Genomic DNA, 26,835 nt, shown 5'->3' with positions numbered 1-26,835 from the left:
GTTCTGTGCAGGTTCGTCCCACCTCTTGGTGGCTAATTGATGGCTGAGTCCGTCCCAAACTGCCTGCAGCTAAAACTCTGCAGATATCAGACTAATGTCTTGTAATGAATAAACAAACACCAGAAGCTGCTGAATTAATATGCAGGCATTTCTGTTTTACCTGTGCTGAATCTGATTATTAAACTGTCTGTTTAGTGCCATGCCTCTGGTACTGATAGTCCACAGCAGTATGGGATAAGCTGTATTTCTGAAATGCATAACAATGATACCCGTGCAGGTGGTGCACGTCTTTTAAAATTCTTGAAGTGTTAAGTCCTAAAAATTCCTGCATTTTGCAAATTAAAAAAGAAATAAATAAAAGATTAAAATTGAGCTCAACCTTGAAAAAAAAAAGACTTTATTTGATGGCACATTGCCCAGTCTTGTTAAATGCCAACCTGAAAATAAAACCCACTAAACAAAGAATAATAAAAAATAACCTGAGCCAATGCGCAGTAATACAGCAGCAGTTTAAGTATGCTTATTACAGAATATATAAGACATCAGCATATGAATACTCTGAGTAGCAAATATGTAAACAAAGCACAAGAACCAGGATATTATTATAGAGCAATATCATGATGATGGGAAAGTGACAGAGTGGAGTGTGTGGGGATTATGTGTGATGTGTAACTTTGCACGTGTTTGTGGAGAGCAAATGTTATTGTGTGTATGCAGGAGCAGAGTTTATTTGGCACACACATGCTGCAAACAGTCCCCGAACAATGCACTTCTATCTGTGGAACAATTACCAAATTGTTTAGTGAGAGCCGTTTCCAAAGATGCACATCTTTTATCTGAGCTGAGTTATACAGAGAGAACAGGGACATCAGAAAAGAGACAAACTAGCACATCGTTGGTTTTGGTCTTCTCGTGGAATTTGTTGACAGTAAGAAAAATATATAATATAACACCAGCCTCACCCTTTAAACTGTCTGCTAATGCTTACATCACTATCTTGGGAAGTGTTAAGCAAACAGGCACTAAAAGTGACATCATTGGTCAACTCATGAAATGAAGTTTACATTTACCTGCCATGTGACCTTGTACTGGTGAGTTTCATAAATGCCCATTCTCAGGTGGAATTAGTGTGACATTGTACCACTGGAAGTAGTTATTAGGGAAGAGGGAGCTGGTTTGAAAGATAAAAACATTATACTGCAAAACTAAAGTTTGTGAAAAACAATTCACAGAGAACTTCTGGACTGTTGCTGTAACAGTGACACTTCAGCTAAATACCATGCTCAAAACTTTGGAGGCTCAAAATGTCCTAATGGGGCAAACCAACTGGTCAAATGACAACTTCTTCACTGATGTTTCCCAGTTTTACTAACATCATGCTCTGAACCACTCTGCTTACCAAATTCACTGAGTGCAGCAGTTGAAATGAGCTGAGCAGCACTGCTGCCATACACTTCCATAGAGACACACTGTCAGTGAACACTGATGGATCTGTCACTGAATTCATCTCAGGAAAGCTCTGAGAGGAGAAACATTAGCCGTGTCAAAGCAGCTTCAAAGGCAAAGACACATTTTTCCACTGTAAATATTTGGATCTAAATTGTCAGAGGCTCATGTCTTCCTCTTGGTTAGGTCTGCTAAACTACAGTGTTGTGAGACTAAATGAGCTGTACTACTGCATTTAAGGTTTAAACATTTCACTGATGAAATGATACAACATGCTGGCAAGTAAACAAATTTGATTTTCATTCATTCATGTTATATGCATTACTATGGCTTATTAGTTTTAATAGCTATTGTTACAAAGAGAAAGTTGAAGATTTAAATATGTAACTATATATTCTTAAAAAATGCCTGTTTGATATTACTAGTTTGTTATGCCCTCTTTTGACAAAATTGTAATTAGAAAGATGGAAAAAGGAAATAATAATTCCAAACTATTGAATATACAGTATATACAATAGGTTCCAAAAGTCTAAGACACACTGCTTCATACATACATACTGGCTTGTTGAGCAGAAAATGATTTTGAAAAGATGACATGCAGATTAACACCTATCATAAACACACCTACCATCCATTTTAAACATGACAGTAGCCAAACGTTAGCTACTTAGCATAGCCGCTCGCTCGCACAGTGTTAGCAATGATTTGCTCTCAGCCCTAGAGTCTAGAGGGTCTTTTATTTCTTAGCTTGTCATGTCAAAGAACGAAATTAACAATATTTCCTTATCATTTCTTTCAGTGTGATGTGTGTTATGTAAAAAAAAAGGGAGTATCACAAGAGCACATCTTGTTAAAAACAGATATGTAGCATGAAGTTAGCACTGGACCCTGAGGACGAGATCAGGTATCACTCACACGAAAATGCTGACATGCTTGACTTTGTTGCCCGCCAGCCACAGTCCTGCTGACGATAAATATTCCTCACCAGATGTGCACTTGTGGCTCGCCTGCCTGAATTACACTTTCCAACTGATAAATGGTTCCAACGTGAAGAAATTCAAAATACACCATGGTGAAGCAGAGGGAGAAAAAAATGATTCTTCACAAAGACAGGTGCCTTATGAATACAAGTAGGAGAACAAGAAGTGAAGCTAGCTTTCTGGTAGAGTCCCTATTATACCAACTAATTAAAGTTTGCTAAGAAAATGTTAAGATAGCAAAACATGCAGAGGACGGTCGAGCAGATACAGAGCACCAACGAAGAAACCAATAGCTGAAGAAATCAACATTATACTACAAAAATATAAAATTACCATATGATATGGAACTGGGAGACAGGATCCGAGAGAGATGCTACCTAGGTGAATTTTTATATAGCTCATCCGATTAAATTTTATTATCAAAGTTATGCATAATTGAGGGCTTGGCCACTTTGAGTGGGAGGTGGGTGAGCACATGCTTGCAACAAACCAGCATGCACCGAAGTCTCCACACACGTTCCACCTCTTTGCCCGTTTTTGGATTAGCCAGGAGTTACGTGGTGTCAGACAATGCCAAGATGGCGACAGCAGGGCAGCCCAATTTGAGATTCTTTAGAAACATATGGGAGGCGTCACAGAGGCTACGTTCATTTTTATATACATATATTTATGATTACACCCCATGGTTGTGGGTTGGTATATGACAGGAGCAAACGAGGAAGTCAAGTGACGTAGTAAAAAGAGCAACAAAGTCCACATTATGAGTAGGTCGGGTGGAAGGATGAGTCGACAAAATACAGGCCTTTGACATATGAGACTGCTTTTGGTTTCCCATTTGAAACCAATAGCCATCATTGCTTCTTTTATCCATGACCGTTCCACATCTTATTATTCTAACCATGACGATGGAGGTCCTGTGGATTGATTTTTTTTTTTTTTTTTTCACTTCTCTCGTCAACTCTCCCTCTTTACTGTCACCTTCTTCAAAGACTCACCAAAAGACTTGCATGGTACTTAAATCTGAGGGTGTCAATAAAGACGTACTTAACCAATTGTCATGTTAATCTGAGGTGCCCTTGCTTTTTTGATTATACAGCAGGTCTAGGGTCTATATTAATACTGTGAAAGAATCAAAGTGCTCAGTCCATAGAGAAATAAACACAGCCTGTATTCATGAGCCTTAAAAAAGCCGTCAGGACTTGAGTAACTTTGTGATGTCACAACAAACAGTCATGCCCCAAGCCCAGCCCACCTGGACACACCATCCAACCTTGCAGGATCTGGTTACTCTCTCTATATTTTAATTTGATCACTCAGAAAACAGTGAGCGACCAGTCACAAACCTTGTTAAAAGAGCTCCAGAAAGAAGATGTAAAACTACTATGGTTTTTGGATTTAAAACCACAAATTTTTCTTATTATCGATCAAAAGTTCTAATAAAACTGAAATGAAATGTGTAGAATATTACACATTTAACAGCTTATAACAGTAAAGAATAGTCTTTAACATATCAGGAAAAAAGTTGATTAAATGCTTGAGCTGTTCCTAAAGCTTGAAATGTATCATGCATTACAACATTGTTAACGCTTTTCTGATTAGGTATATATTAACAGATACATTAATTATAGTTTTCATTTTATTCCAAAGTTGTTCTGGATTTTTAAAGTCATGAGCAACAGAAAATAAAATGACTGGATTTGGTATTTGTGTTCATATTTTGTCTTGTATTTCTCAACTGTCTGTACTTTTGTCAGTCAAAGGGATTTTTCGACTTTCGAAATGTGGCACATGCATTTTCTCTCCCGGAAAATACTTATAAGTTCAGAAGTTATCCAGGGCCTTCCCTTGACTTTTGTAAAGTTTTAAAGTATGTCTATCTATAAAAGCAGTGAATACAGAATATAATGAGCCCCAAACATCATGAGCATTTGGTATTAGTTGATAGTTGTCCCATTAATTGAAATGAAGTCATTGATAAATTGACTGATGCTCATTGCCTGATTCTGATTAATATGAGTGTAGACAGTAGACGGTTGCATGATCACTGAGGAAGTCATACATAATCACTGCTTTAAAAATAATCTATTTGGGTGTGAGACCAGTATCCAGTCAAGCAGAGATTGCCATGTGGGCTCACTAATTAACTGAGTTTCAGGTATCAAAAAAACATTTTTTCTCTTTACTAGAAGATTTATCAATCCTTCTTATTTAAGCCCCTTAATATAATAATTTAATTTCTGCAAGTAATATCATTTAGCAGGTGCACAGGGAGGTCTATAAGTGTTTTTAATAGTCATGTACGTGTCTCATGCAGTTACCTTTAAAAAATACACTCATAAGGTGGTGGATCAGATCTACTGTCAGTCAGGTATGTTAATTATACAGTAAATTGCCATGAGAATATAATTTCTAATCTATACACTATAAAACCCTGCTTTTATGACTATTACAGGCTAATTGCACATTGGAAAAAAAAAATATATATTTTGGTTTCTCAAACAGATTATGACAGCACTCACAAATGGCATTCAAGGGAAGCACTGACAAAAAGACCACAATATTTGAAAGTTTTTTTCAGGCTCTTGCCATTTCTCTGTCACACACACACACACACACACACACACACACACTGAGACAGACAGGTACAGCCATCAGCGACATGCTTCCTCTCCATTGACACTGACAGCTTGTCAAATTGTGGACCAGTTCTGAGAGGACACACCTTGCAATCAGCCCAGCATGCAAAAGTGGTTATTCAGAATGCATTATGGGAGACAGCACTGACAGAGATACTAAGCCGCTCCCTGATCTAATCTGTGGACAATATATCATGAATTAATATGTTAATTATAAACATGAAAACCTGTATGTATCGGCCTGCTCTTTGCATTTCACGGGAGGGGAGAGGGGGGTGGACATTTTAGATAATTTTTGAGCAGGAACCAGGAATCTGTTACTACACCTAAAAACATTTTGTGCACATAGATTGCTTAATGTATTCCTTCCAATTAGAATTAAGTTTTTTGGCAACTGAAATCACAGCATCCTGTGACTGGCCAGTGAAGGATGAAGCTTGACTGATGTTCTACGGGTGTTATTTTTACCTCCTGGTCAGATTTTGAAGCCTGACACCTTGGTGATCTGACAGTACACAGAAAACTGACGTGCTGAAGTTAGGGACTGTCTCAACAGTACATGCAAGACAGCCAAGGCAGCTTTCAGATTTGTGTCCATGGGTTTCTAATCTTTGTCACTTAAGCTTTATTTCCATCTCATGTAATTCATGTAACCTGTAATTCATTTGGTATTTATGTATTTATTGCCCGGTGATACAATTTTGCCAAAAGGTTTCTCATTTTTTGGCACAGGCACTTCAGACCAACTATATTGTCATCTGGCTTCTGTTGCATTTTCTTGATTATCAATATTATTAGGTTTTGAACTGCTTGTCCGACAAAACTTTCACGATTTTCATCCAACCAAACGATTCATTCAGGTAATAATCAGATTAATCAACAATGAAAATGATTATTTCCGCCACCCTCTAAATGCAGCTATATTTTTTATGAATAGACTGATACAGATTCCAACAGTAGCTTTGTGTTACTCCCCAACTCTTAACTCTATTTCTCATACAGCACTGAAGCTATACTGGACACAGTTTCAGTGATTTTCTATTTACTCTGTGCAGCTAAGCTTTGGCTGCTTCCTGCACACAAACAACCCACAACTGAGCCCTGCAATACAACATGTACTGTTACAGCTGTCTGCCTATAGACAGTGTGAATAAGCCACTTGGGTTTAAAACTGTCTTTGTTTTTCTCTGTTATACCTTAATTGTGTCTTTGGGACAACAAATTGTTTAAAAAAAAAAAACGAGTGAATTTAACTAATTTAACTAAACTAACAAACTAACAAACTCAACAGGAAGTGGTGACACTCAGTCAGTCAAAGTCAGACATCCTTTACACAGCTGGCCCCTGTGGTTATTAGAAAGTAATATGACCAAACATCTTGGGTATTATTATATGGTATATATTTAGTAATAAAACAATAAACGGGACAGAGAAATAGTTTAATTAACGGCACAAGTCCTGCCTTACAGCAACTCTTAGGGGACACACTTCCTCAAATATTAAAACAACCTGTAAACACAGGACAGTGTTACAGTAATGTTATACTGTCGGGCAGGAAATACAAAGTGTGGGATCATTTTGAGAGGCTAAAGGATGGTAATGGGTAAAATACCCAGATTTTCTAAACACTGCACGAATCCCTTATCAAATCTTTCAATATCTCGGTTTTTGCCTCTATCTCAGACATTAATGCAGGTATTCTCTTTAAAAATAAAAGACCAATGACATACACAAACTCAACAATGTTGTTGTTAAGCCTTGCAAAGTCTGGACATGTTTTGCCGAAGTCAATACAACAACTGTGAAATGCAGAACATGCAGAAGGGGGAAACAACGTCCTTTGCTTAAATATTTTCCATCAACATTTGTGGTAACTTGAGAAGGACGAGTGCTTGGCCTCAGCCTGTCACCTATAACATGGAGTTCACCTTCATGAAGCGGTCTAGATATGGGAGTTCATTAGTTTCAATGCGTGTTTGTGTCAGTCAAAAATGTCAGACTTGTATCTTTGTACGTAAAACATTTGAAATTTCTTGTGATTTCTTGCAGACAACAAATTACTTTGACAAAGGATTTGAAAGGACTCAGACTCGGACTCGCTGTAATCTGAACTGGATTTAGAGTCAATAAAATGCTATTGAACCACAAACCCAATAAAAAGCCAACAAAAAGTGCAATAGTAAGTCCTGCTATTTCTAATCTTGTGAGACTATGTGGAACTATGTGGATCTCTATTTTGACAGAGATTTTGTAGAAAATGAATACATTTTTAATAATGTGCTTCACACAAACTACATTAGAAAAACCAATATTGTTTGGTAATCAGAGAACTCACTGCATTCTTTATCATGCTACGGTAAACCTGTTCATTGCTGCCATATTTTCAACAACAAACGATAGAGCTGAAACTGAACTAAATGCTGCACAACAGGACTCTGTTTTTCATTTCATACTGTATTACAGGGGTGGATTGAAACACCGGGAGTGTATCTCTCTCTGAACGAACATAAAGGTGCTGCTGCAGCTCTACACCTGCATTGTGTTACACTGGGATGCAGATGCTCTCAGACACAAGGGGAGAGTCTGAACAAAAGTAGTGGTGAGCAGGAACATCCCTGCCTTACCTCCTCTTTTAAGCTACCTGGTGCATTAACGGTGAAGAATTCCCTAATCTCGAGTACAGTGGATCTCGTCTCCCACCACAGAATCAGACATCCGAGCGCTTTAGGTAAGTGAGGTGAGCCGCTGCTCAAGGGAAGATAATCTGCTTTGAATACCACCTGATTTCACTTTATCCTCAGGAAAACTCAGAGCAGTGCATCTCTATTTGGTTAATGGAGCCGTGGTGCCCAGGAGGAATGGAGGCATTCTTGTTGCAGACAGACACAAATCATTGACCCTAAATATAATAAGGCTCAAGGGGCAATGTACATAAATGGGATGTGTGCAGATACAAGTTGCATCTGCAAAAAGCTTGGCATTTGGCAAAAATCGATTCAAGGAACAAATTATGTGAAACTGATATTTCAGGTTATTATTCACTCAACATTGAGCAACACACAACACATACTGCACTCACACTCCCATCTACTCATCCCATTACCTATGAAGTTCATCCACTGGCACCTGGTTAACATTCAAAGAAGACACTATTACTGTTATCTGTACACAGGCAGTATTACAAAAAATATATATGAGGGGAGCAAATTGTTGAAAACTCTTGGCTAAAAAGGGATTTTCAAAATGAAGATTTCTGTTTGTTTGTTATATACCTGTAAGTAAAAGTTTAAAATCAAGTAGTTTATGAGACTAGATGATTCAGGTAAGTTCTTCAAATACTCTTTGGAATTATGGACAATGTATGTCTTAACATAGAAATAATGAAATGAAAAAACGACCCTCCGGTTGGTGCTACAGAGAGGGCCACAATGTCGTTAAAACGAAACTGTCACATGCTTGATCATGAACTCGCTGAGCAAAATGAATGAATGTTCATGATCTTGTGTGTGGTTTAGTTTCTTTTTTCTTCAAAAGTTGACATTTTGACCTGTGTCGTGCCCAAAGAGAGCAAATGGATTGAAATGGTTCTGGGAAGTTCACGGCAATCTGCTCATTGAATTCTGAGATTCCTTATATTGGTCTGTAGGACCGGGGTTGAGTATCGTTTGGATTCATCATTTCCAGTTCTTACTGATTCCCTGTTTCGATTCTGAAAGAAAAGGTCAAATGTTCTGATAACAACAATGTTCTGAATATATTTGTTCTTATGAGTGTGAATTGAAATTTCACGAAGTAAAATAAATAAATACATACAATAAAAATGCATGATCCACAGACATGTACATTAAAATAATCTTAAAAATCAATTTGGAACAGTTAATGAAACTTAACTGCTTATTGTTTCATTTTAGTTTTCTGGTGACAAAGAGCTGCGTTTTTATTTGCCCTGAGACATCACACACCATCCTCACTGTCAACAAATAAACAGCTGTACTTTATATCACACTGCTTACACCTGGGCCACACCGATGACATCACCTGAGCGTGAGGGCTACCTCGCAGCACAGCTGCAGCACAGCGCGATGAGGGAGGGGCAGAGCAAGATGAAGACAAAAATTGGACTTCAACATTAATTCTTTGTTAGCATGCAGATCGCATTAACATCGGTGACAGCTAAAGCTGTTACTTACAGTTTTCAGGTGATTTGACAAACTCGTTTCTTTCTGAAAAACCCATTTCCTTTGGCAAATCTGGCTCTTTTTAGGGGTCATCTTCATAAATGTGTTCCTCCAGATGCTTGCTCATGTTGTTGTAACTCAAAACTATCACAAAAATTAAACGTCCTTGTCTGAGAAAAAACTAAAAATAATTAATGTTAATGTATAATGAATAATGTGGGATTACTATTTCTTACCTCATGAGCTACTGGGATTTTTGTAGTAATCCACATTATTATAATAATTATAATAATTATTATTATAATAGAATGAAAAGCACAGCATTCGAATACTGATTTGGATGTTGATTACCATTTGAATGTTGATTACCTTGGCAACGGTCGAAGCAGTAGCAGTATCAGTATCCTTTGGGTTATCATGAGTATCCATGGTTACAGGCCAATTCCCTTATTGGATCAAACCCCGCTCCTCAGTCCTTACATGACCTATAACTGTAAACTATGTTCACCATAATGAAAAACGTTTCAATGCTCTTATTTCTTTTTGGAAGAGCAAGGAGTAAGGACCACCATCATCATCATCATCCGTTTTTAAGCAGTCCACTTATAAACTGTAGTTTGACTGACCTGTACACAGAATAAATACAGGACACCTTTGTTACTCCATTCCTGATGCACAGACAAGACACAATTGAGGGAAACATGGATCCAATTAATGGAATTCAGTTGTAGCTCATATGGACCCAAACTGTTGGTGAAGAGTGTTGGGCAGAAAGACAGACAGACTGTCTGACATCTCGTTGCCCCATCACTTGCAGTGGAAAAACCTTTGTCTGATAGAGGTTAAACCCCCCATAGCCATGTTTTCTCCCACACCTGAATAAGTGGGATCTACCACACTGAGTGTATTACATGTTTATGCACCAATACTTAAACTGCCTGTCAAATAAATCTAGCTGTTTTATGGTTTATAACACTTGGTACCCGTTGTTGACCTTGCCCCCTCCCCTTCCCCAAACACACACACACACACACACACACACACACACACACACACATATACACATCTACTCTTCCCATCACCCATAACCCTTAGCAGAGTGCATAGACTTCATCACATCCAATGTCCCTGCTGACCTCTGTAGTAAAATGAAATAGGAAGTGCTCACATAGAGGACACTCACTGCATGAGAATATTTTTGCATGCAGCAACTTTTATTTATTTATTCGTTTGTTCCTTAAAGCTTGAAAGTGACACTGTATCCCTGGGAGGATGAGTATGAGGGAGCATGGTTTTATTTTTAAAATAAAGACAAAAAACTATTATTTTGCTGCACACTAATATGTGTATGTATAAGGAAAATGTCAGGGAGCTCCCGAGTACACTATAATGTTGCCAGAGTATGTAGCATAATTGACAATTTGTCAATACTAAATGTCATATTTATTAAATTTCCAGCCACCGATGCCTAATGATTCCTGTAACTTTAAACAGGTCCTGAGGCCAGATTGCTGCAACTCTACCTGCTCTTCCTTATCCGAACTCTAACCATAACCTTAAGCCTGAAATTACCTTCACTCACCCAAACCTTAATCCCAAACCTAAACAAAGCACTTATAGACAAGCAAAATGCTGTCATTTTGTCGCATTTGCTAACCTGGATAACCTTTCGAGGATATATTTTTTTCTATATAAGAATAGTGATATAACCACCAGCACACACACACACAAAACACACACACATAAATACACACAGGCAGGCAGATAGTTTCTGATCAGCCATGAAGGGTGTGTTGTAGCTTCAGCCCGAAGCCCTGCCTCCTTTAACTCCACTCTCTCTGTCGCTTCACTTTGAAGTGTAAAGTCAGAGAAAAACTTATTTTAGCCAGAGGAGCAGTTTCTTGGGCACAATTACAGCTGAAAAATAAATAAAGCTGTTTGTTTTCCAGCCGAATGCCAGCAAGCTTTTCAGTGAAAACAGAGGTGTGGCATTCACATCGATCTGATGCACTCATTCAATCACTCATTTGTTCTCGCTAATGGTTCATGGGAGAGAGATGCCAGATACAGCAGCTACAGTGTATGTTTACCACTGATACACTTTATTATCCAATGGCTCCTTTTATGGAAAGTAAAGAGAGCAAAAGCTTGCATGATCTTAATTTTCAGTTTGAATACAGACCGTGAAGAAAATGGGTCTATAATCACCTGTCTCACATTCAAGCACCACATATAACATTGTATCATGTATGTACAGTGTCTAAAGAAAAATACCAGCTCATATTTATTTTCAATGTCACCTTTGAGTTCTCAGTTTACCCTTAGCTCTGTGGCTCTGGATGACAGAATTGGTTCAAACTAAAATATATGCCATGAATGTCATGAAACTTTGCATGGACACTGATTTTTTCATCTTGGGCCATTTAGGTTACAAGTGAAATATCTGGACTGAAGTGAACTATTGGATCGACTGTCATGACATTTGGCACAGATTCCTTGCTTTTTTTTATTAATTCCAACATCAGGTCAGAAATTTAATTTGTCCAGCACCTGCCAACCTGATAGAGATCCTTATGTTAGCATGCTGGTGCTAGCCTTTAGCTCAAAGCACCACTATGCCTAAGTACAGCCTCACAGAGATGCTAGCAAAACCACTTAGTCTTGTAAAGAAACTGGTGCCAATATGATGCCTGAGCTTCAGTAATGATTAAGAAATTTTAGTGTTGTTTTTAAAATCGTCTAAGTTCCCCAACTATGTCAGTTTAATTTTGTCTTGAAACAAAACTTAAAAAAATGAATAATGACATAATTATAATGATAATAAAGAGCCGTGTAAGAATTCTAAGAATCCAACCAGGCATCAAATATCAGCTTTAAGTGTCTGACATCTCAATTGCTTCTTAAAATGTTTGTGAGTGGTGTAACTGTATCATCAGTGGGGGATAATGGGTTTCATCTGATTTCCCCTCATCCCTGATTATTCATATGTTCAGTGTTTTAAAATATATGTGTAGTGATAGAGAAGCACAACCTGCAGCCAGTTTGTGTCCTAAAATCTTTACCGGCTAACTGTATTGGGCTACAACTAACAGCTATTTTCATTATTGATTAATATGCTGATTGTTTAATCAATAGATCCACAGAAAATGGCTGTTACAATTCCCTAATGCAAAGGTGATGCCTTCAAATACCTGTAATATCAACTGTTTTTTCAATTTCTTTGTTGAATTCCATACTCATTTAGGACCTAATTGTCCAAAATTAAAGCTGATAGTATCACTTATCCCTGTGTGTCTGGTGCAATTAATGTGGACTGTGTTCTAGTCATGTAACTAACTAATTAACCATTTCTTTGTTCATTACTTTGAAATACATGGATTTTATTTCCAATTATGCTTCATACCTTTGCTGATTTATGTCCTCTGTGGGAGTTCTGTATATTGCACTGTGCCTGTGTCTCCTCTGCCAAAGCAATTGTGAGGTATATCTATAACTAATCCTGATGGTGGTAAACAGCATGCATGTGTGTCTATGTTGGTTCCCTGCGGTATTGATATCGTGGTGCTAAAGGGGAGGGGGAGCTGAGAATCTTTTAAGCACATAATCCTGAGCACTCCACCTCTCTCCCACCCATCTCCTGTTCTAATACCCAGACAGGACTGGAGCCCTGCTTAAGTCGACAAGACGCTGCAGGAAAGCTCCACTCATGCTGCCCATGGGTCACTCATACTCTCACACTGTTTAGTGCAATCACCCACCAAAGTGAGCATTGCTTTAAACCATACTGGTAGCACAAGCATACAGGTGCCTGAAGTGGTCAATATTAAATAAATAAATGTAACATTTTGAATAAATACTGATATGAATACATAAAATAAATAAAAAATATTTACATTACTCATTTTATCGTTGAGTATCATTTACGTTTTTATCCAAAGCGACTTACAAGTGAGAAACATCGCTAAAGCTTCAGTGCAGTGGGAGACGTTAGTGTAAGTTATGAGTCATGCTTATTATGAATCATGTCTAATTTTCATAACTGATTTTTGAGTTTATTTTTATTTCTTTATAGAGTTTAAAATAATGAAAAAATAATATACATATATATGAATACAAAATATAGAATATATGCAATTTGGTTTTATATCATAACAGTATTGTCCCCAAACACCACTATTTCATAAGGCTCATGGAGTTGTCACCACCCCCTCACTCTCAGCCAATCACATGCCGACAGCTTTCCAACAGGTTCAACAGCTGCCAGCTAGTGAATCCAAACAGTTCTGCCGCAAACACTGGCTCTAGTTAGCCAACTCAACAGGTAGCATGTTTAGCATTTTTAAGTTATAATAAAAGAGATAGTAGTAAGTACTATGTCGCTGCACTACCTGCATTTAGAGCAGCAGGTTCTAGTTGGTTGATTTAGATTTACCTTAGCATTGCTGTTGCTCTAGATTAAAGGAGCTAGCAAAATATTTCTAGTAAATGTTAAGCCTGCTGTGAGGCTGTAGGCACATGTGATTGGCTGACAGCAGAGGGGGCAGGCACTGGTGACAACACTGTCATGTAATGAAGCATTAAGTCATATTAACCATTAAGTGTAAGTGACATTATGGGAAAAAAATCATGAAATAAAAACAGCCTTTTGAAAAACTTCATTGTGAAATCCTCAGTCTAAAACGCCATGTTTTCAGTTTCTTAGTATAATTTTTTTCACCTGTCTTCTCGCTGCAGACACTTTATCTCCTGCCCCAGTGTGTCTCCCATCTCTGTGATTACCCACTCTGCCCTAATGTGTTGCACCTGTGTCTCCGTGCATCCTACCCTTGAGTGTATTTAGTCTTTGTCTTCGCTTCCCTATGTGTCAGATCATCTTTGTCTCCTGTGTCGAGCGTTTCCAGCCACAGTTTCCTCCTATTGCCTGATTTTCGGTTTTTGACTTTGCCCACTCCCTGTCAGACCTTTTTGCTTTGTTCTGACTGATCTCCTGTGTATTGAACCTTTTTGTGCACGTTTTGTGTTTTTCTACTTTTTACAGCTGTGCATTTGAATCACGCAGGTTCACTGGTCGTTACATATATTTTTAAACAACTTATTATTAAAGTTATTTCACAATTAATTTGTTTGTTTGGTGTCATGTTTTATCTCAGAATGTCTGAAATAGCCTGAAGATTATAGCACTAACTATCTTTTATGTGGAACAGTATTTGCAATGCAATCGCAAGCTTAAGCTATTTGAAATTACTAAAGCTCCAGCATAGTTATTTAGGTAACAACACTATCAGATGATTATCTAACTTTACACACTTGAAAGTTTCAAACTGCTGAGGGTTAAGGCTATAAAAATCAATCTGCTCTATCCAACCTGCCCAGTACTCATTTCAAAATTCCTGGATAGCCGGAAAATGAATGTTCACACAAGGGCACTTGTCCAATCAGCCACACTTTATTACAGTGGCTTTGTAATTTCCTGGACAGCATTCAAGGCGGAATTAAATCACTTCAAAGGAAGACAAGTGTGAGAGGGGGGACTGAGAAAAAAAAGATATCTTCCAGAAATTACTGACAATGAACCACCGTTGTTCCGCAGTTCAGCAAGTCCTCGCTGTAATCCGCTGTCTTAAATGTAGGCCAAGCTGGTTCTCAGAGCATCCACACTGGTTAATGTCATGAAATACAACATGAGACACCTACTTCTGGGTCTTCTCGATTAAGATCTGTTGAAGGAAAATGTGACTTTTAACTGCAGTTTACTGCTGTCTTTTATCTTTGGGTGCCTGATGTACTTCAAATCACAGAGAAATTAAACACCTTCTCAACTGGCTTCAAGTTTATTCAACTTGCCTAAGTTAGAGAAGAGTATCTTTAAAGATGACTGCAATATAAATCAGCTCCAGCTAAGCATACCGTCAAACATCTTGCCCTAACCTTCATCAAATAAACCTAATTTCTCTGAATAACTGATATTACATAGGTTTCAAATGAAAGCTGTGTTATCATCAAAATCCAGTTTCAACCTGAAATTAATCAAATTAAAGAAGCAAGATGATATCAAAATCCAATTTCATTGGGATTTTTAATGACAGAAAAATTGTTAAATAATTGGCTATAAATGGGTTTTTTTTGCCAATTAATCATTAACTAGAGGTCATACATTCATACCCCTATCCTTTACTACATATAACTTCATATAAAGGCTGTGTGAAAAATCAAAGGACAACCCAAAATTAAGTGATTTTGTACATGTTGCTCCAGCAGTGTCATGATTTCAAATCAAGTCCTATACGTCTTTTGTTCATTTAAAGCTTGTTCTTAACCCCAAAAAGACTAAGTGTTTGAATTTCACAGCAGCACAAAGCTTTAATATTCTCATTTTGATCTGTAACCTTCATGGAAATCTAATGACATGTCTAAGGAGTTGCTGATGAACCTAGAGAGAATTATCACATGAATCTGCAGCTCCTGTTGACTGAACAGAACTTTATATTGCTTTTCAGCTCATTGTTTAGCTGTCCAGCCCAAAACTTCACTGATTTAGTTAACTCTGATCAGTGTCTTTTTCTGCAGCAGCGAGTACATATTTGGGGGAGAAACTCTCTAAAAGCCCACTGTACACTATCTGATCTTCACCAAACAGCTGACACACAGTCAGCAACTAGCTGGTGAACATAGTGGAGCCTTTAGCAGCTAAAGAGCCCAAAGCAGAACTCAACGAGAGTAAACATTGCACTTATATTCACCAGGTGGACATAAACAAGGGTATAAATTATAAACTGAAGGGTATAAATAAGCAACAGAGATTTGTCATATCAACTTTCAAGGAGATGGCATGTCAATTATATGTATCTGTTGCCTCCAAGTGGTCAAAAACAGAAATCAGTTAAAGTACAGTTTAGGTTTTTACAGTTGCAGTTTAATCAAATTTCTTAATATTTTAATTTGTGTCTGTGTGATGATTGCTGTGTGTGACTGAACCTTCTAAATGTCGAAAAACAGTTGTGTCATTTTGCAACCTATATTTTATTATATATTTTATTTCACTGATAACACAAACTGACTTCAGTCATTCTTTGCCACTTAGGCTAAGTGATAAACACTGAGAGAGAGAAAAAAAATCCATCTCATAGCGCTTAATTAAATGAGGAAAAATGCTTTCAGCTATATTACAACTCTATTAGAAAGGACTCTATAAAATCTTGTTAACTGATGGAAATTGTATAGCAATCCCATTCTGCTGCCATTTTATTTTGACGGTGAAAGCTCTTTTCTGGGACAATAACATTGAAGACAATAAGTGAAAACATGGGACTGATGGATGGCAGTCTGGCTAGACGATGGAAAGTGAAAGAAAATGGAATTACAGAGGGAATCGTTAGCATCCCTCTGTGAAATCAAATTATCAGCTTTCCAATCTTGGGCCGTGGCATATGAGGAATAAAAGGAATGTCCTCTTAACAAGAGAGCTGCTCTAACTCCTAACATGGACTAGATAGAAAAATCTTCACGGCTGACGGCAAAGCTTTGCGCACCAGTAGTTCCATTCCCAACAACAACACCAAACAAGCTGAAAGCCCCATGTAAGAAAACAAATTAATACATGTGTCAAGCAAACATTTCTACATGCAACTAAATATCAAGGCGATTAAATGCTTATCCCTGTTTGGAATAGAGCCCCATCCCTGAAATATTTAACCTCAATCACAAATGTTTTTCATCAGACAGTGAGGAGAGAAAGGACTAAATGTTAACATGACGTGGTTCTGAGACCGGAATGGTCTGCACAGGTAGATAAGCGTCTCAGGAGGTTGTCGGTTCACCTCAACCATTGTGGTGACATTCATTAATCGCAGTCTCTGGAGGCTGCTTGTCTCTTTTGTCCATTAGAGTGGGCAGAGCCTTGGGAAATTAATGTACGTCATATTTAGTCCAGTCATAGCCTGTCATATGTAAAGCACAGTGCTACCAACATGCTAACATACATTAACGACAACCTCCTCGTGTACTTTAAATACTGCTCTATCTTGCTTGTAAAGAAAACTTAAATCATACTCAGTTTTTGTCCATTTAACTGCCAACTTTACATTCCATGGACACATTTATCAGCTTATTGTACATCGGGACAAACTGAAAATCCCTTGAGCCGAGATTGGCTGATCGACAGAGAGCCAAGAATGGAGAAGGAAGAAAAATGTAGCCTTCCAATAAAGTGACAACACAGAAGGCAGTTTAAGTTCATTGGTATTGCCTTTTCATATTTCCCTTTATCGTTATTGCTTTGAAAGATTTGATTCTACAGGGCTATATGAACAGCAAATGGAATATTGGGTAATTGCCATTCAATTTTCAGGAAATATATAGGAAGTAATGTGAGTATAACATGGATTGCTCTTTCATGAAGGCTTTTATAATACAGTAAGTTAAGTTTTTTATTATCTACTTATAGTTTATTGAAGCTAAATGTTTTCCACATTTTAAGGTAGAATAACTTGTCGCACTAGATTGAAGTACATTTACAGTAGACACTTTATTAAAGGGGCTATTTGAAAGTTTCCTCTGCTGCCAAATACAGTTTCTTGCTGGCAGCAGGTCAAGAGCTTCAGCCATTGTTGTGTTTACAAGACGAGAGGTTATAATATGCCCTCTGAGTAGAGCTACTTCTTCAGCACAGCCTGTACGCTACAATGAGTTGTTATCTGAAAGTGACAATGGTTCCAGGGCTTGTTGGTTAGCGCGTTAACTTCAGTAGAAGAAAAGACGTGATAGAGACGAGAGTTAACATTTGTATTGCTTTCCACCTGTGGTGACAGCTCTTGGTGAGTCAAAGAATGAAATTTGATGGTGAACTCGCAACGTTTCTTCTAGACTGGAAAGAAAACAGCTGTAAATGCTAACTTTAGCTATGTAACACTGGCAAAACTTACAAATAGCTCCTTTAAAAAGGATTAGACATGATTACTGATTAATAATAATTTATATTTTGCTTTTGCAGTGAGGACATGGTCTTTGTGAAACAAGCTCAGCTCAGACAATCAGACAGAAACACTCATCTAGTTCGGGGTGCAATCAAACTGCATTACAGTTTGCTAAAATATCTCCAAGCATGTTCTCCTTCTAATTATACAGTCATTTAATCAGGAAACAGAAATAGAGAAGCAGCTTTGTGAGTTTTTTTTCAGAAATGTTAACTAAAAGTGTCTGTCTTGCCAGTGCCTTGGATTATTATTTTTTTTTTTTTTACAGTATTTTAAACACTTCACATTTTCGTATCAGTATTGGTTTTATGTACAGTGTGTGCCTATGTAATTTACTCTGTAATGCTGTGATACTGTAGTTTTGCTGTTCTCTCTCCCCAGGAGGTTTCAGCAGCAGCTCAACTGGGGAGTATGAGCTCAGATCACATTGAGATAAATATGTAATAAGTGTTATTCATGCCTCATCTCCACAGATCAGGCCACAGCACAAAACAACACAAAATATGAAGGAAAATGGCAGCTTTAACTTCATTTAACATAAAATGTGACACCACCCTCAGTTTTGGCACTTGTCAAAAAGGGCAATGGGGAGCTTGTTAGCACGGAGCGACACAGGGGTGGTGAGTCTGAAGTCTGTTAACATCATTTGTGCCAGAGGAACGCAATACATCCAAATTTCCCAAGAACTATAAAGGTAAGACAAATTGGCTCAGCCAGCAGAAGGGGGGTGGCCTCCCTGCATCCTGTATGCTACTGCTAACCTCATCTTGTTTCTCATGTTCCTCAAATGTGCTGTTGAATCTTCACACTGTATAATTTTCTGCACTTTTGTAATTCCTTTACATTGCATAAAGGTTTAGTAAACACAGTGTTGCGCGATTTAAAGCACAATATAAATGAGTAAAAAGGAGTCTTTTGAAGATCTCAACTTATCACTAATGTACTATGCAGTCAAAAGCTAATGATCACAAGTGATTTGTTCTATTATTGACATCAAAATTAGACACAGGACTTAACATAGTTCAGTCATTACCTCAGATCCTGTCCATCTTTGAAAAAAGAAAGGAGTCTAACCTCACGGGCAAATCACAAGCTGCAGAAACTGAATTTATTTGGAAGTAGCCACTGTAGACAGCTGGGCAACTCTGCAGGTTAAGCATCCAGCCTCGTAACAGCGTGCAGTTTAGATTCAAAGGCCCGTGTGAGTGTATGAGTGGGCACTCACCAACAGCATGAAAGTACAGCCACAGAATGTGTAAATCAATTTACGACTGAAACAGCTATTGCTGCTCAGCCTGGAGGATTGATGTACTTCATGGAAAGTTCAGACTTGCCAGTCCCATTGACCTGTGGAGGGCTGAACTGTGGAGTGGTAATGGCACTGTACGCCAATTTCAAGAGCAATAGGAGCAGACATGCAATGTGCTTTTCATCTACGATACTAGCCCTATTGTGCAGGCTGTCTTAGTTATAGTAATATGTAAATGACCAGAAAACATTAATGGGCTTTTACCCTGAACATACAGCAGAAACATGGGATTTTTTACTGACTTGGTCTCAAGGTCAGCAGCCTCTAACCTACAGGTTAGCTGCCTGTAATTAAAGACATGGTGGTAGATGCCGATCTAATTTTCTTTTTAAAGAACTATAAATGACAGCTTCACAACCATTTTGCAACTTTTCATCAATGGACAATTCAATTGTGTGTTCATAACAAAACATTGAGTTATTGAATATTAAATAAATAGGTGAAGGGCTCTCTCTCTCTCCCTCTCTACACAAAAATCACAGGACGTGTGGGAATAGTTTTAGCCACGTTTCCTCTGCTAGCCTCTAAAAATTGGAACTGTTCAGCGGAGTGATGGTTTTTTAAGTCTCTGGACTTTTGTTGTTGTTCTGAATGTTTTCGTGGTTGTTCCACAGCTCACTTTAGCCTTACAGGTGTTACAAAATGCAAACTTTGTGCCATTTTGTACTTCTTTTTGTGCCATTTTGTGTTTGTGTGTGCCTGCCTGTGCGTGCGTGTAACTGTATCTGTACTGTTGCATGCGCAACATGAATCGTTGTACGGCGCACAAGTGTAAATTTAACCGGAATAGAATCAGATATCTGAGACTGATAGTCCTGTCACCGATCATAGCTGATTACACTGAAAACCGGCATTCAGTGCATCTCTGGGCAGTACGCTGTGTAGGGGGTCAGCAGTGAAGGCTGAAAGTCAGGACAGTAGAGTACTTGACTGGAACTGTCCAGTACTTCCAACATGAGCCTACTACTATAGTTCCTAATGTGCTTTGAATTCAAAATGTGACTATTTAACATTTCCATTTATATGTATTTAACAAGTGTATTTTTTAATCTTGCTTCATGCAAACAATCACGTAGACAATCATGCAATCAATCATGCAAATGCAACTAAATTCTGCCGCCTTCCATTGACATTATCCCACCCTCACTACTTCATCTTCTGCAGGGTTTTTTTTTAAGACCACTTCAAAGGACATGTGAATTTACCAGTTGAGGTCTGCAAAGCCAGCCAGGATTATTACTTATTTGTTTTGTTCCAGCAGGCCCTTCACAGTGTATAAACTGAAAACCAATGCAAAATATTGCATTGATAAAACATTAATAAACTCAAATTTGATTTGGTTGACAGACAAAAACAATTATCAATGTTAACATGGTGCTGGACAGGGATTCTGAACGTATTATATATATAAAAGAACCCAGATCACCACAGCACTGACCCCAGTCTGGTTTAGTTTGTCTCATTGTGCTTTTGGTCCTGATCCTGAGCAGTCACCCAATCTCATTCCCTCACTGCGTGTGAGCTCACAGTAAATGAAGCAAAGACCAAGTTGAGCTCATCCTCACCTTACTCATGACCTGCTGGTACCACAGGAACCCCTGGACCTCCCCACTTACAAATTTTTCAATCCGTGTAGGTAGGCAAAGAATGCCAAATAGAAGTCCAAGCAACAACATGTTGCATTATCAACTATATTTGGTCAGAAACGACAGCAGATTATGTGTCAGCAGTAGACTTTCACAGGCTCTTATTTGAGTTTTGCATGGCAGTAAAGGAGTATTAACACCACGTGTACATGAAAACGTGTGTCAGCTTTCAGAATACAATAGCTTTTCAGGAAACCAGGTTTTATCAATTTTTATGCATGGTCATCAATCTTGAATTAATCTCTTCTACATCACTCGCAAGCAAATGCAGTCAACTGAGAAAATTGATGTATTATTTTTCTTTTTTTAAAAAAATCATTAAAATATAGAATTTTTAAGGATGTAATTTTGTGACCGCATGCCTTTAAAAGCTGAAGTTCAACATAGTAATCTTAACCTATGCATCACTGGGGTAATTTAGCAGCTGACTGAACATTATTTCAGTCTGAGTCTGACCTCAAGTCCATCAAGTGAAAATAGTGAAAATGACTGTCAGCAAGAGGAGCTTGGACGAAATGTCAATCATTGCAGCCTCAAACTTACTTTCCTGACGCTTATTTTCAACTGTTGCAGACAGTTACATTCATACAATACAAATGCAATAAGTCCACAATAACATCTTCGCCATCAGCTGTTAACACTGCTCCCATGCCCTCTACCTCCCACACATTGCATCTTGCCAGCTCTGGTATCAAAGAAAATCAATTCCTTTAGCCACTGTGATTATTGTTCATGTTAAATTGGACATTCCCGACAGTACTTGAAAGCAGCACAAATCCCTCTATACCCAGTAAGCCTCTGAGGGCGCAGAGGAGGGGAAAGGTCACCACAGACAATCTCCCATCTTGGAGAAATTGCTAGTCAATCCATTTTCTAGACTACACTAGTTGTGGCATGGTGTTTCTTTTTTTCTTCTTCTTCTTTCTCTCTCTTTTCTCACCTGCCTCAGTCCTCAGCAGAGACTTTGAAGACTGAACACACACCTTTTCCCTCCACCTTTAGTTCTGCACCATCACACAACAATTAAAACCGTTAAGTCTGTCGTTAACAGCTGCTAAAGATTAGCAGAGTATCGCTTCTGAATTGAGTGTTTTCCAGAGACTAATCCTCTGAAATCCCCCTTTTTTTTTCAGCGGCGGAAACATGATAAAACAGACAGCACTTCAGTCATGTTTCTGTCTCTCCCCACCGCTAAATACTTCAGTCAGCCGGCTGAAGCCTTGCAGGTGCAGCTCAACTTTGGGACAAGGATTCAAAAGCAGCAGCGGGAGGGAGAAAATGAGGGGGAGAAAAAAAAAAAGGAAATATGTTGACTCACCTGAGAAAGACCGTCTCTCCTTGTCGGACAGTGATATTGTCCATCACTTTGTTGTCGGACTGAGAATCCCCTTGGCTGCGGACAGGCAACCCTGCAGGCACAAGAAGCAAAATCCTCAGAGAGAGAAGAACTGTGCATTTGTAAAAAGCGACAAAGTATCCCCGGACAGACATCGTCTTCAGCCTCCAGAGGTGTAGAAAACAAATCCCACAGCGAGACAAAGAGTCGGTTTTCGCCGAGTAAACGCTCCCGTGGAGATTATTTACCCCCAGTTCATTGGTCTTAATCCAAATCTTCTCGCCAGGTAGCCGCGGTGAGCCGGGGAGGAGAGACACTCGACCCTATCTGGCTGCGCTGTACGACACCCGCTGCTTATTGTTTAAAAAGGGAACAAGGAACAAAATTATCTCTCACTGGCGGTCCGGCGGCTGACGGTGTCCCGATTCCTCTACTAAGTTTTTTTCACACAAGTCATAAACAAGCAAATTACGTATCCGCACTGGTTTGTAAGCCTGAATGAGCCTAAATAGAAGGCGGACAACTGAAAGACACGAGAGTCATATTCACGAGGAAGAGAAGGCGCCAAGTTTGCGATTTGCATCGGTTGTCAAGGAGTTGTTTCTCTGTAGCAGCTCTGTGTTATGAGCACATTGGGTCTGACTACGTCACAGAAGGACAGTGGTGTGAGCAAAACGGATTCATCATATCGCTGTTACATGAACTACACCTGCATGGAAAAAGGAGGAAAAATCATGTCATGTCAATCTTTAGGCAGGGGCTACTCTGCTACTCAGGACTACTGTTCATTTCATAGCATACCAATTATACACTGCAATCACAGAGCCATATGATATATTGAATAATATTTTTCCTCTACTATATATATATATATATATATATATATATATAAAATGCAGAAAGCCACTAAACTTTCCTAAAAGCATTGATGGCTGTAACCAAAGATTATTTTCATTATCAAAAAATAAATATTAATTACTATTAATATTAACATTATTAAAACAAAACATTTTAAAAAAGTTGAAAATTCATCATAGAGCAAGATAAACCAAAAATTCACGTTTGATACTTTTTGGCATTTTTCTTTAAAACATAAATGAAATAATTAATTGATTAAAACACTGGTTGATTCATTTTCTGTCAGTGACTTGTAGTAAATCAACTAATCTATAATGCTTTATGCCTAAATCTTTTTGTTAGAACAGGATAAAAGAAATAACCCAAGAAATAAATTAAAAAAAATCCACAAAATAACTAATTCAGTGTGGGGACTGATGTGGAAACCATAAAGTGAGACTCTGTCACTTCTGAAAGATGAAATGGCACACTCCTTCTCTTACAATTGAAAAGATGAATTCATAATCAATAAAGCACACCCCTTGTCAAGTGGGTCTCACCACAGCAATGTTACTTCGTCTGATCTGACCAGTGTGGTGGCTAGTGAAGCCCAAATCACACTTTCCACCATGTAGGTGCACTGCTGTGCGTAATTTCTGTCATGTGCTCAGGCCCGTGCATCAAACAAATTACATTAACAGTGCATTCAAGCATATCAACCATTGCAGTGTTGAACACGTCCATGGATTCATATACTGCTTGAGCTTCTACAGGTTCTACTGTTCTGCAATTACTTTCAATACAATTCAGCATTCACCATCGCTAATTGCTTCTAGTGGCCAGAGTGGATGCTTTTTAGCAAGCAGTCTGACTACAATGCCCATTGTTGTTTTAAAGGCCCTCACCTGTTTACAATAAAAGGAATAACCTTTTTTCATGGAGGATAGACTGACATGTAACAGAAGGAAAAACACAAGGGTAAATAATGAAATCAATGAGGTGTGAATTTTATACAGCTTACTCTGTCATGGCTTCTTGGAGCACTTGAACAGAACAGAAACACTGTGAATGTCATTAGTGACACTGTGCTTATGTAATGTCAGAATATCTACAGTGAAGAAAGCCCATTACTGATCCTCTGCAGACTAAAAGCGGGATCATGTGACAGACCAAGCTTCCTGCAGACACACCTATGGGTTTCTAAATGTTATGTCACCGACAATCACTAAAACATGAAACAATCATAAAGTTAAACAGTGTGCTATACACGGTCCACTTTATGCCAGCACTGTGCACATTGTTCTATTCCAAAAAATAAAAACATGTCTTTACTAGCTGCTTTAAGATGAGCGGTAGTTGAATTACAGTAACCGCTGAAGTCAAAGAGCTTTCCTTTACATGATGCTGCCATTAAATACCCATATTGTTAAATCAAATCTCTGTTTGTGTCTGTGTATTGGGCAACAAATTACAATGAAAAAGAAAATATGTGCACAGGAATAACCTCAGACATTGAGTAGCTGCAATTCTCTACCTTCGTCTCATTCACACACACACACACCAGACATATATTACTATTCATTCCCAGTTCCCATTCGGTTCATTTTCAGTCTGAAGCCATGCTGCTTGTAATAGAAGCAGTAGCTATCCTGAGATGAATATGTACAAACGTTAGCTAAGCATTCAGCATTTGTAAGCCTGTGCTTAACATTCACAGATTCATGTTGTGATGTGTCTCCTTTTGTATCTGTTGGGAATTTGCTCCGTGCATGGTGCATCGGTATGGAGACAAATTAGGGTCAGAAAAGTGATGTGAGCTTGTAAAGTGATGCTCACAAATAAGATTGTAGTTGTACATCAACCTTTGTAAACCTGTAAAAATAAATCTGCACATGAAATTTAAGTTTTTGCATGGATATAAAAAAAAAATTGTACTTGTAAAAGGAATAAAAAATAAATAAATAAATTTATGAACAATTAACAATTATGAACATTATGAACAGTTATGAACACAGAAGAAGTGATTTGTGAACATCTGAGTACAGATACAGAGCAGAAAAGAGCATGCAGATTTATTGTACAGGTTTACAAAAGTTGATTTACAACTAAAAACCCTAACCCAACTTCACAGAACATCACTTTACAAGCTCAGAACCTTTTTGACCCTAATTTAAGCCCATAGGTCAGGGCCTCTCTGGCTCCCTCCCAGTCAATGCTTGATTACTCGGATTTCATCTTAACAACCTCAGAGGACTGATTCATCTATAGTTCATGAAATAAACAATGGTTAAAAAAACTGAGAACTTGTTTCTTGAAACAATTGGATCGCGGCAGTGTCACATTTGTGGCATTTATGCATTATCTCAATAAAGTAACTAACCTCAACAGTGAATTGAAAAGTACATGAAGCTCGATATATGAAAGAGTAAACTACTGCAAAATATGGTTTGTAAACATGGAGGTGAACTGAACAGACTGTCTTTAAGCCAATGAGTCATATAAACATACGAAACAAACAATGTGCGGAAAAAAGGGGTCAATTGCCAAATAAAGGACCAGTGTGTAGGGAGGTCTATTTTTTTTAATTAGTGTATAATCGCCATTTGTTTTCATTAGCTTAGAATAAGCCCTTCATATCTACATAAGGAGCAGATCCTCTCCAACAGAGCTCGCCATGTTGCTTTTGAAAAATGTGCATCTTAAGATAAAGTGGTTAAGAAAAATGAAATGAAACGTGGAGCTCCAGTTTCCCTTTTTCTTCTTTTTGTTAACTCCATTTCACATCTGAACAGTCTCAAGTATTTTTTATAATAAAAAAAAAAATCTCAACATATCTCAACAACTGAACAGCTTTAATATCTCCTTCTCTCTTTCTTTGCCTTTGATATCCCACGTCCCCCACTTTCCAAACTTATTTCTCTGACTCTTGTCTCTTGTCTCATCTCTCCCCTGTGTGTGTGTGTCTCACTCACTGATTCCAGTCCAGTCCAGCATGATTGGCTGAGTAGCATCACATGACCGATGCCGTAAAGGCTAGAAAAGCTGCACCAGTTAAAATAGAAACAATGCATTAAAATGTAATCATTTTCAATAATTTATAAGTTACAGGTCCGGGTCCAGATAGGAGGGTGTCCGGATCCAGACTGCGTTCTGCCTATCAGTGACAATAAAGCACTATCCAAGGCACATGGTACTTCTACAAAAATATCCTTAGAGAAAATGAATTAGTAACGAATTAGTAAATTAATTAAGGCCATAGCAAATATGTCCTTAGATGTAACTTTTTTTTTTTTTCATTTTTAGCACTGTTGGCAAAGCTTGAAGCTCAAGCATTTCATTGCCAGCAGTGGCTGCCATGCCTGTAATTGTTGTGCATTTGACAAATACAGATCTTGAACCTTGATTCTCATCACATTTCAATGTCCATAAACTCTGATTAGAGAAAGAGTCTGGCTCTGGCGCACAGAGAAGTGTTCTAAACTTAGCAGGCGGCTG

At 38.2% G+C, this 26,835-nt stretch overlaps 1 protein-coding gene across 4 annotated transcripts in view; it reads right to left on the bottom strand.

Annotated features, from left to right (window-relative positions):
• Positions 1 to 26,835, bottom strand: part of ntm (neurotrimin) — a 427,786-nt gene that overhangs the window by 117,331 nt on the left and 283,620 nt on the right. The window contains exons 1-2 of one of the 4 annotated variants that reach the window (XM_056396546.1): positions 22,752 to 23,311; positions 22,486 to 22,576 (exon numbers count right to left, since the gene is read on the bottom strand). In XM_056396546.1, coding sequence (XP_056252521.1) covers positions 22,486 to 22,529 — 44 coding nt within the window. In that variant the 5' untranslated portion in view covers positions 22,530 to 22,576; positions 22,752 to 23,311. Of the gene's footprint in view, positions 1 to 22,485; positions 23,317 to 26,835 lie in introns of those variants that run through there. The other 3 variants (XM_056396544.1, XM_056396545.1, XM_056396543.1) reach the window with 3 other exon arrangements.

Source organism: Seriola aureovittata, chromosome 15 (assembly GCF_021018895.1).
Source record: "Seriola aureovittata isolate HTS-2021-v1 ecotype China chromosome 15, ASM2101889v1, whole genome shotgun sequence".
Classification (NCBI taxonomy): Eukaryota; Metazoa; Chordata; class Actinopteri; order Carangiformes; family Carangidae; genus Seriola; species Seriola aureovittata.
This window is presented reverse-complemented; position numbering and strand designations above follow the sequence as displayed.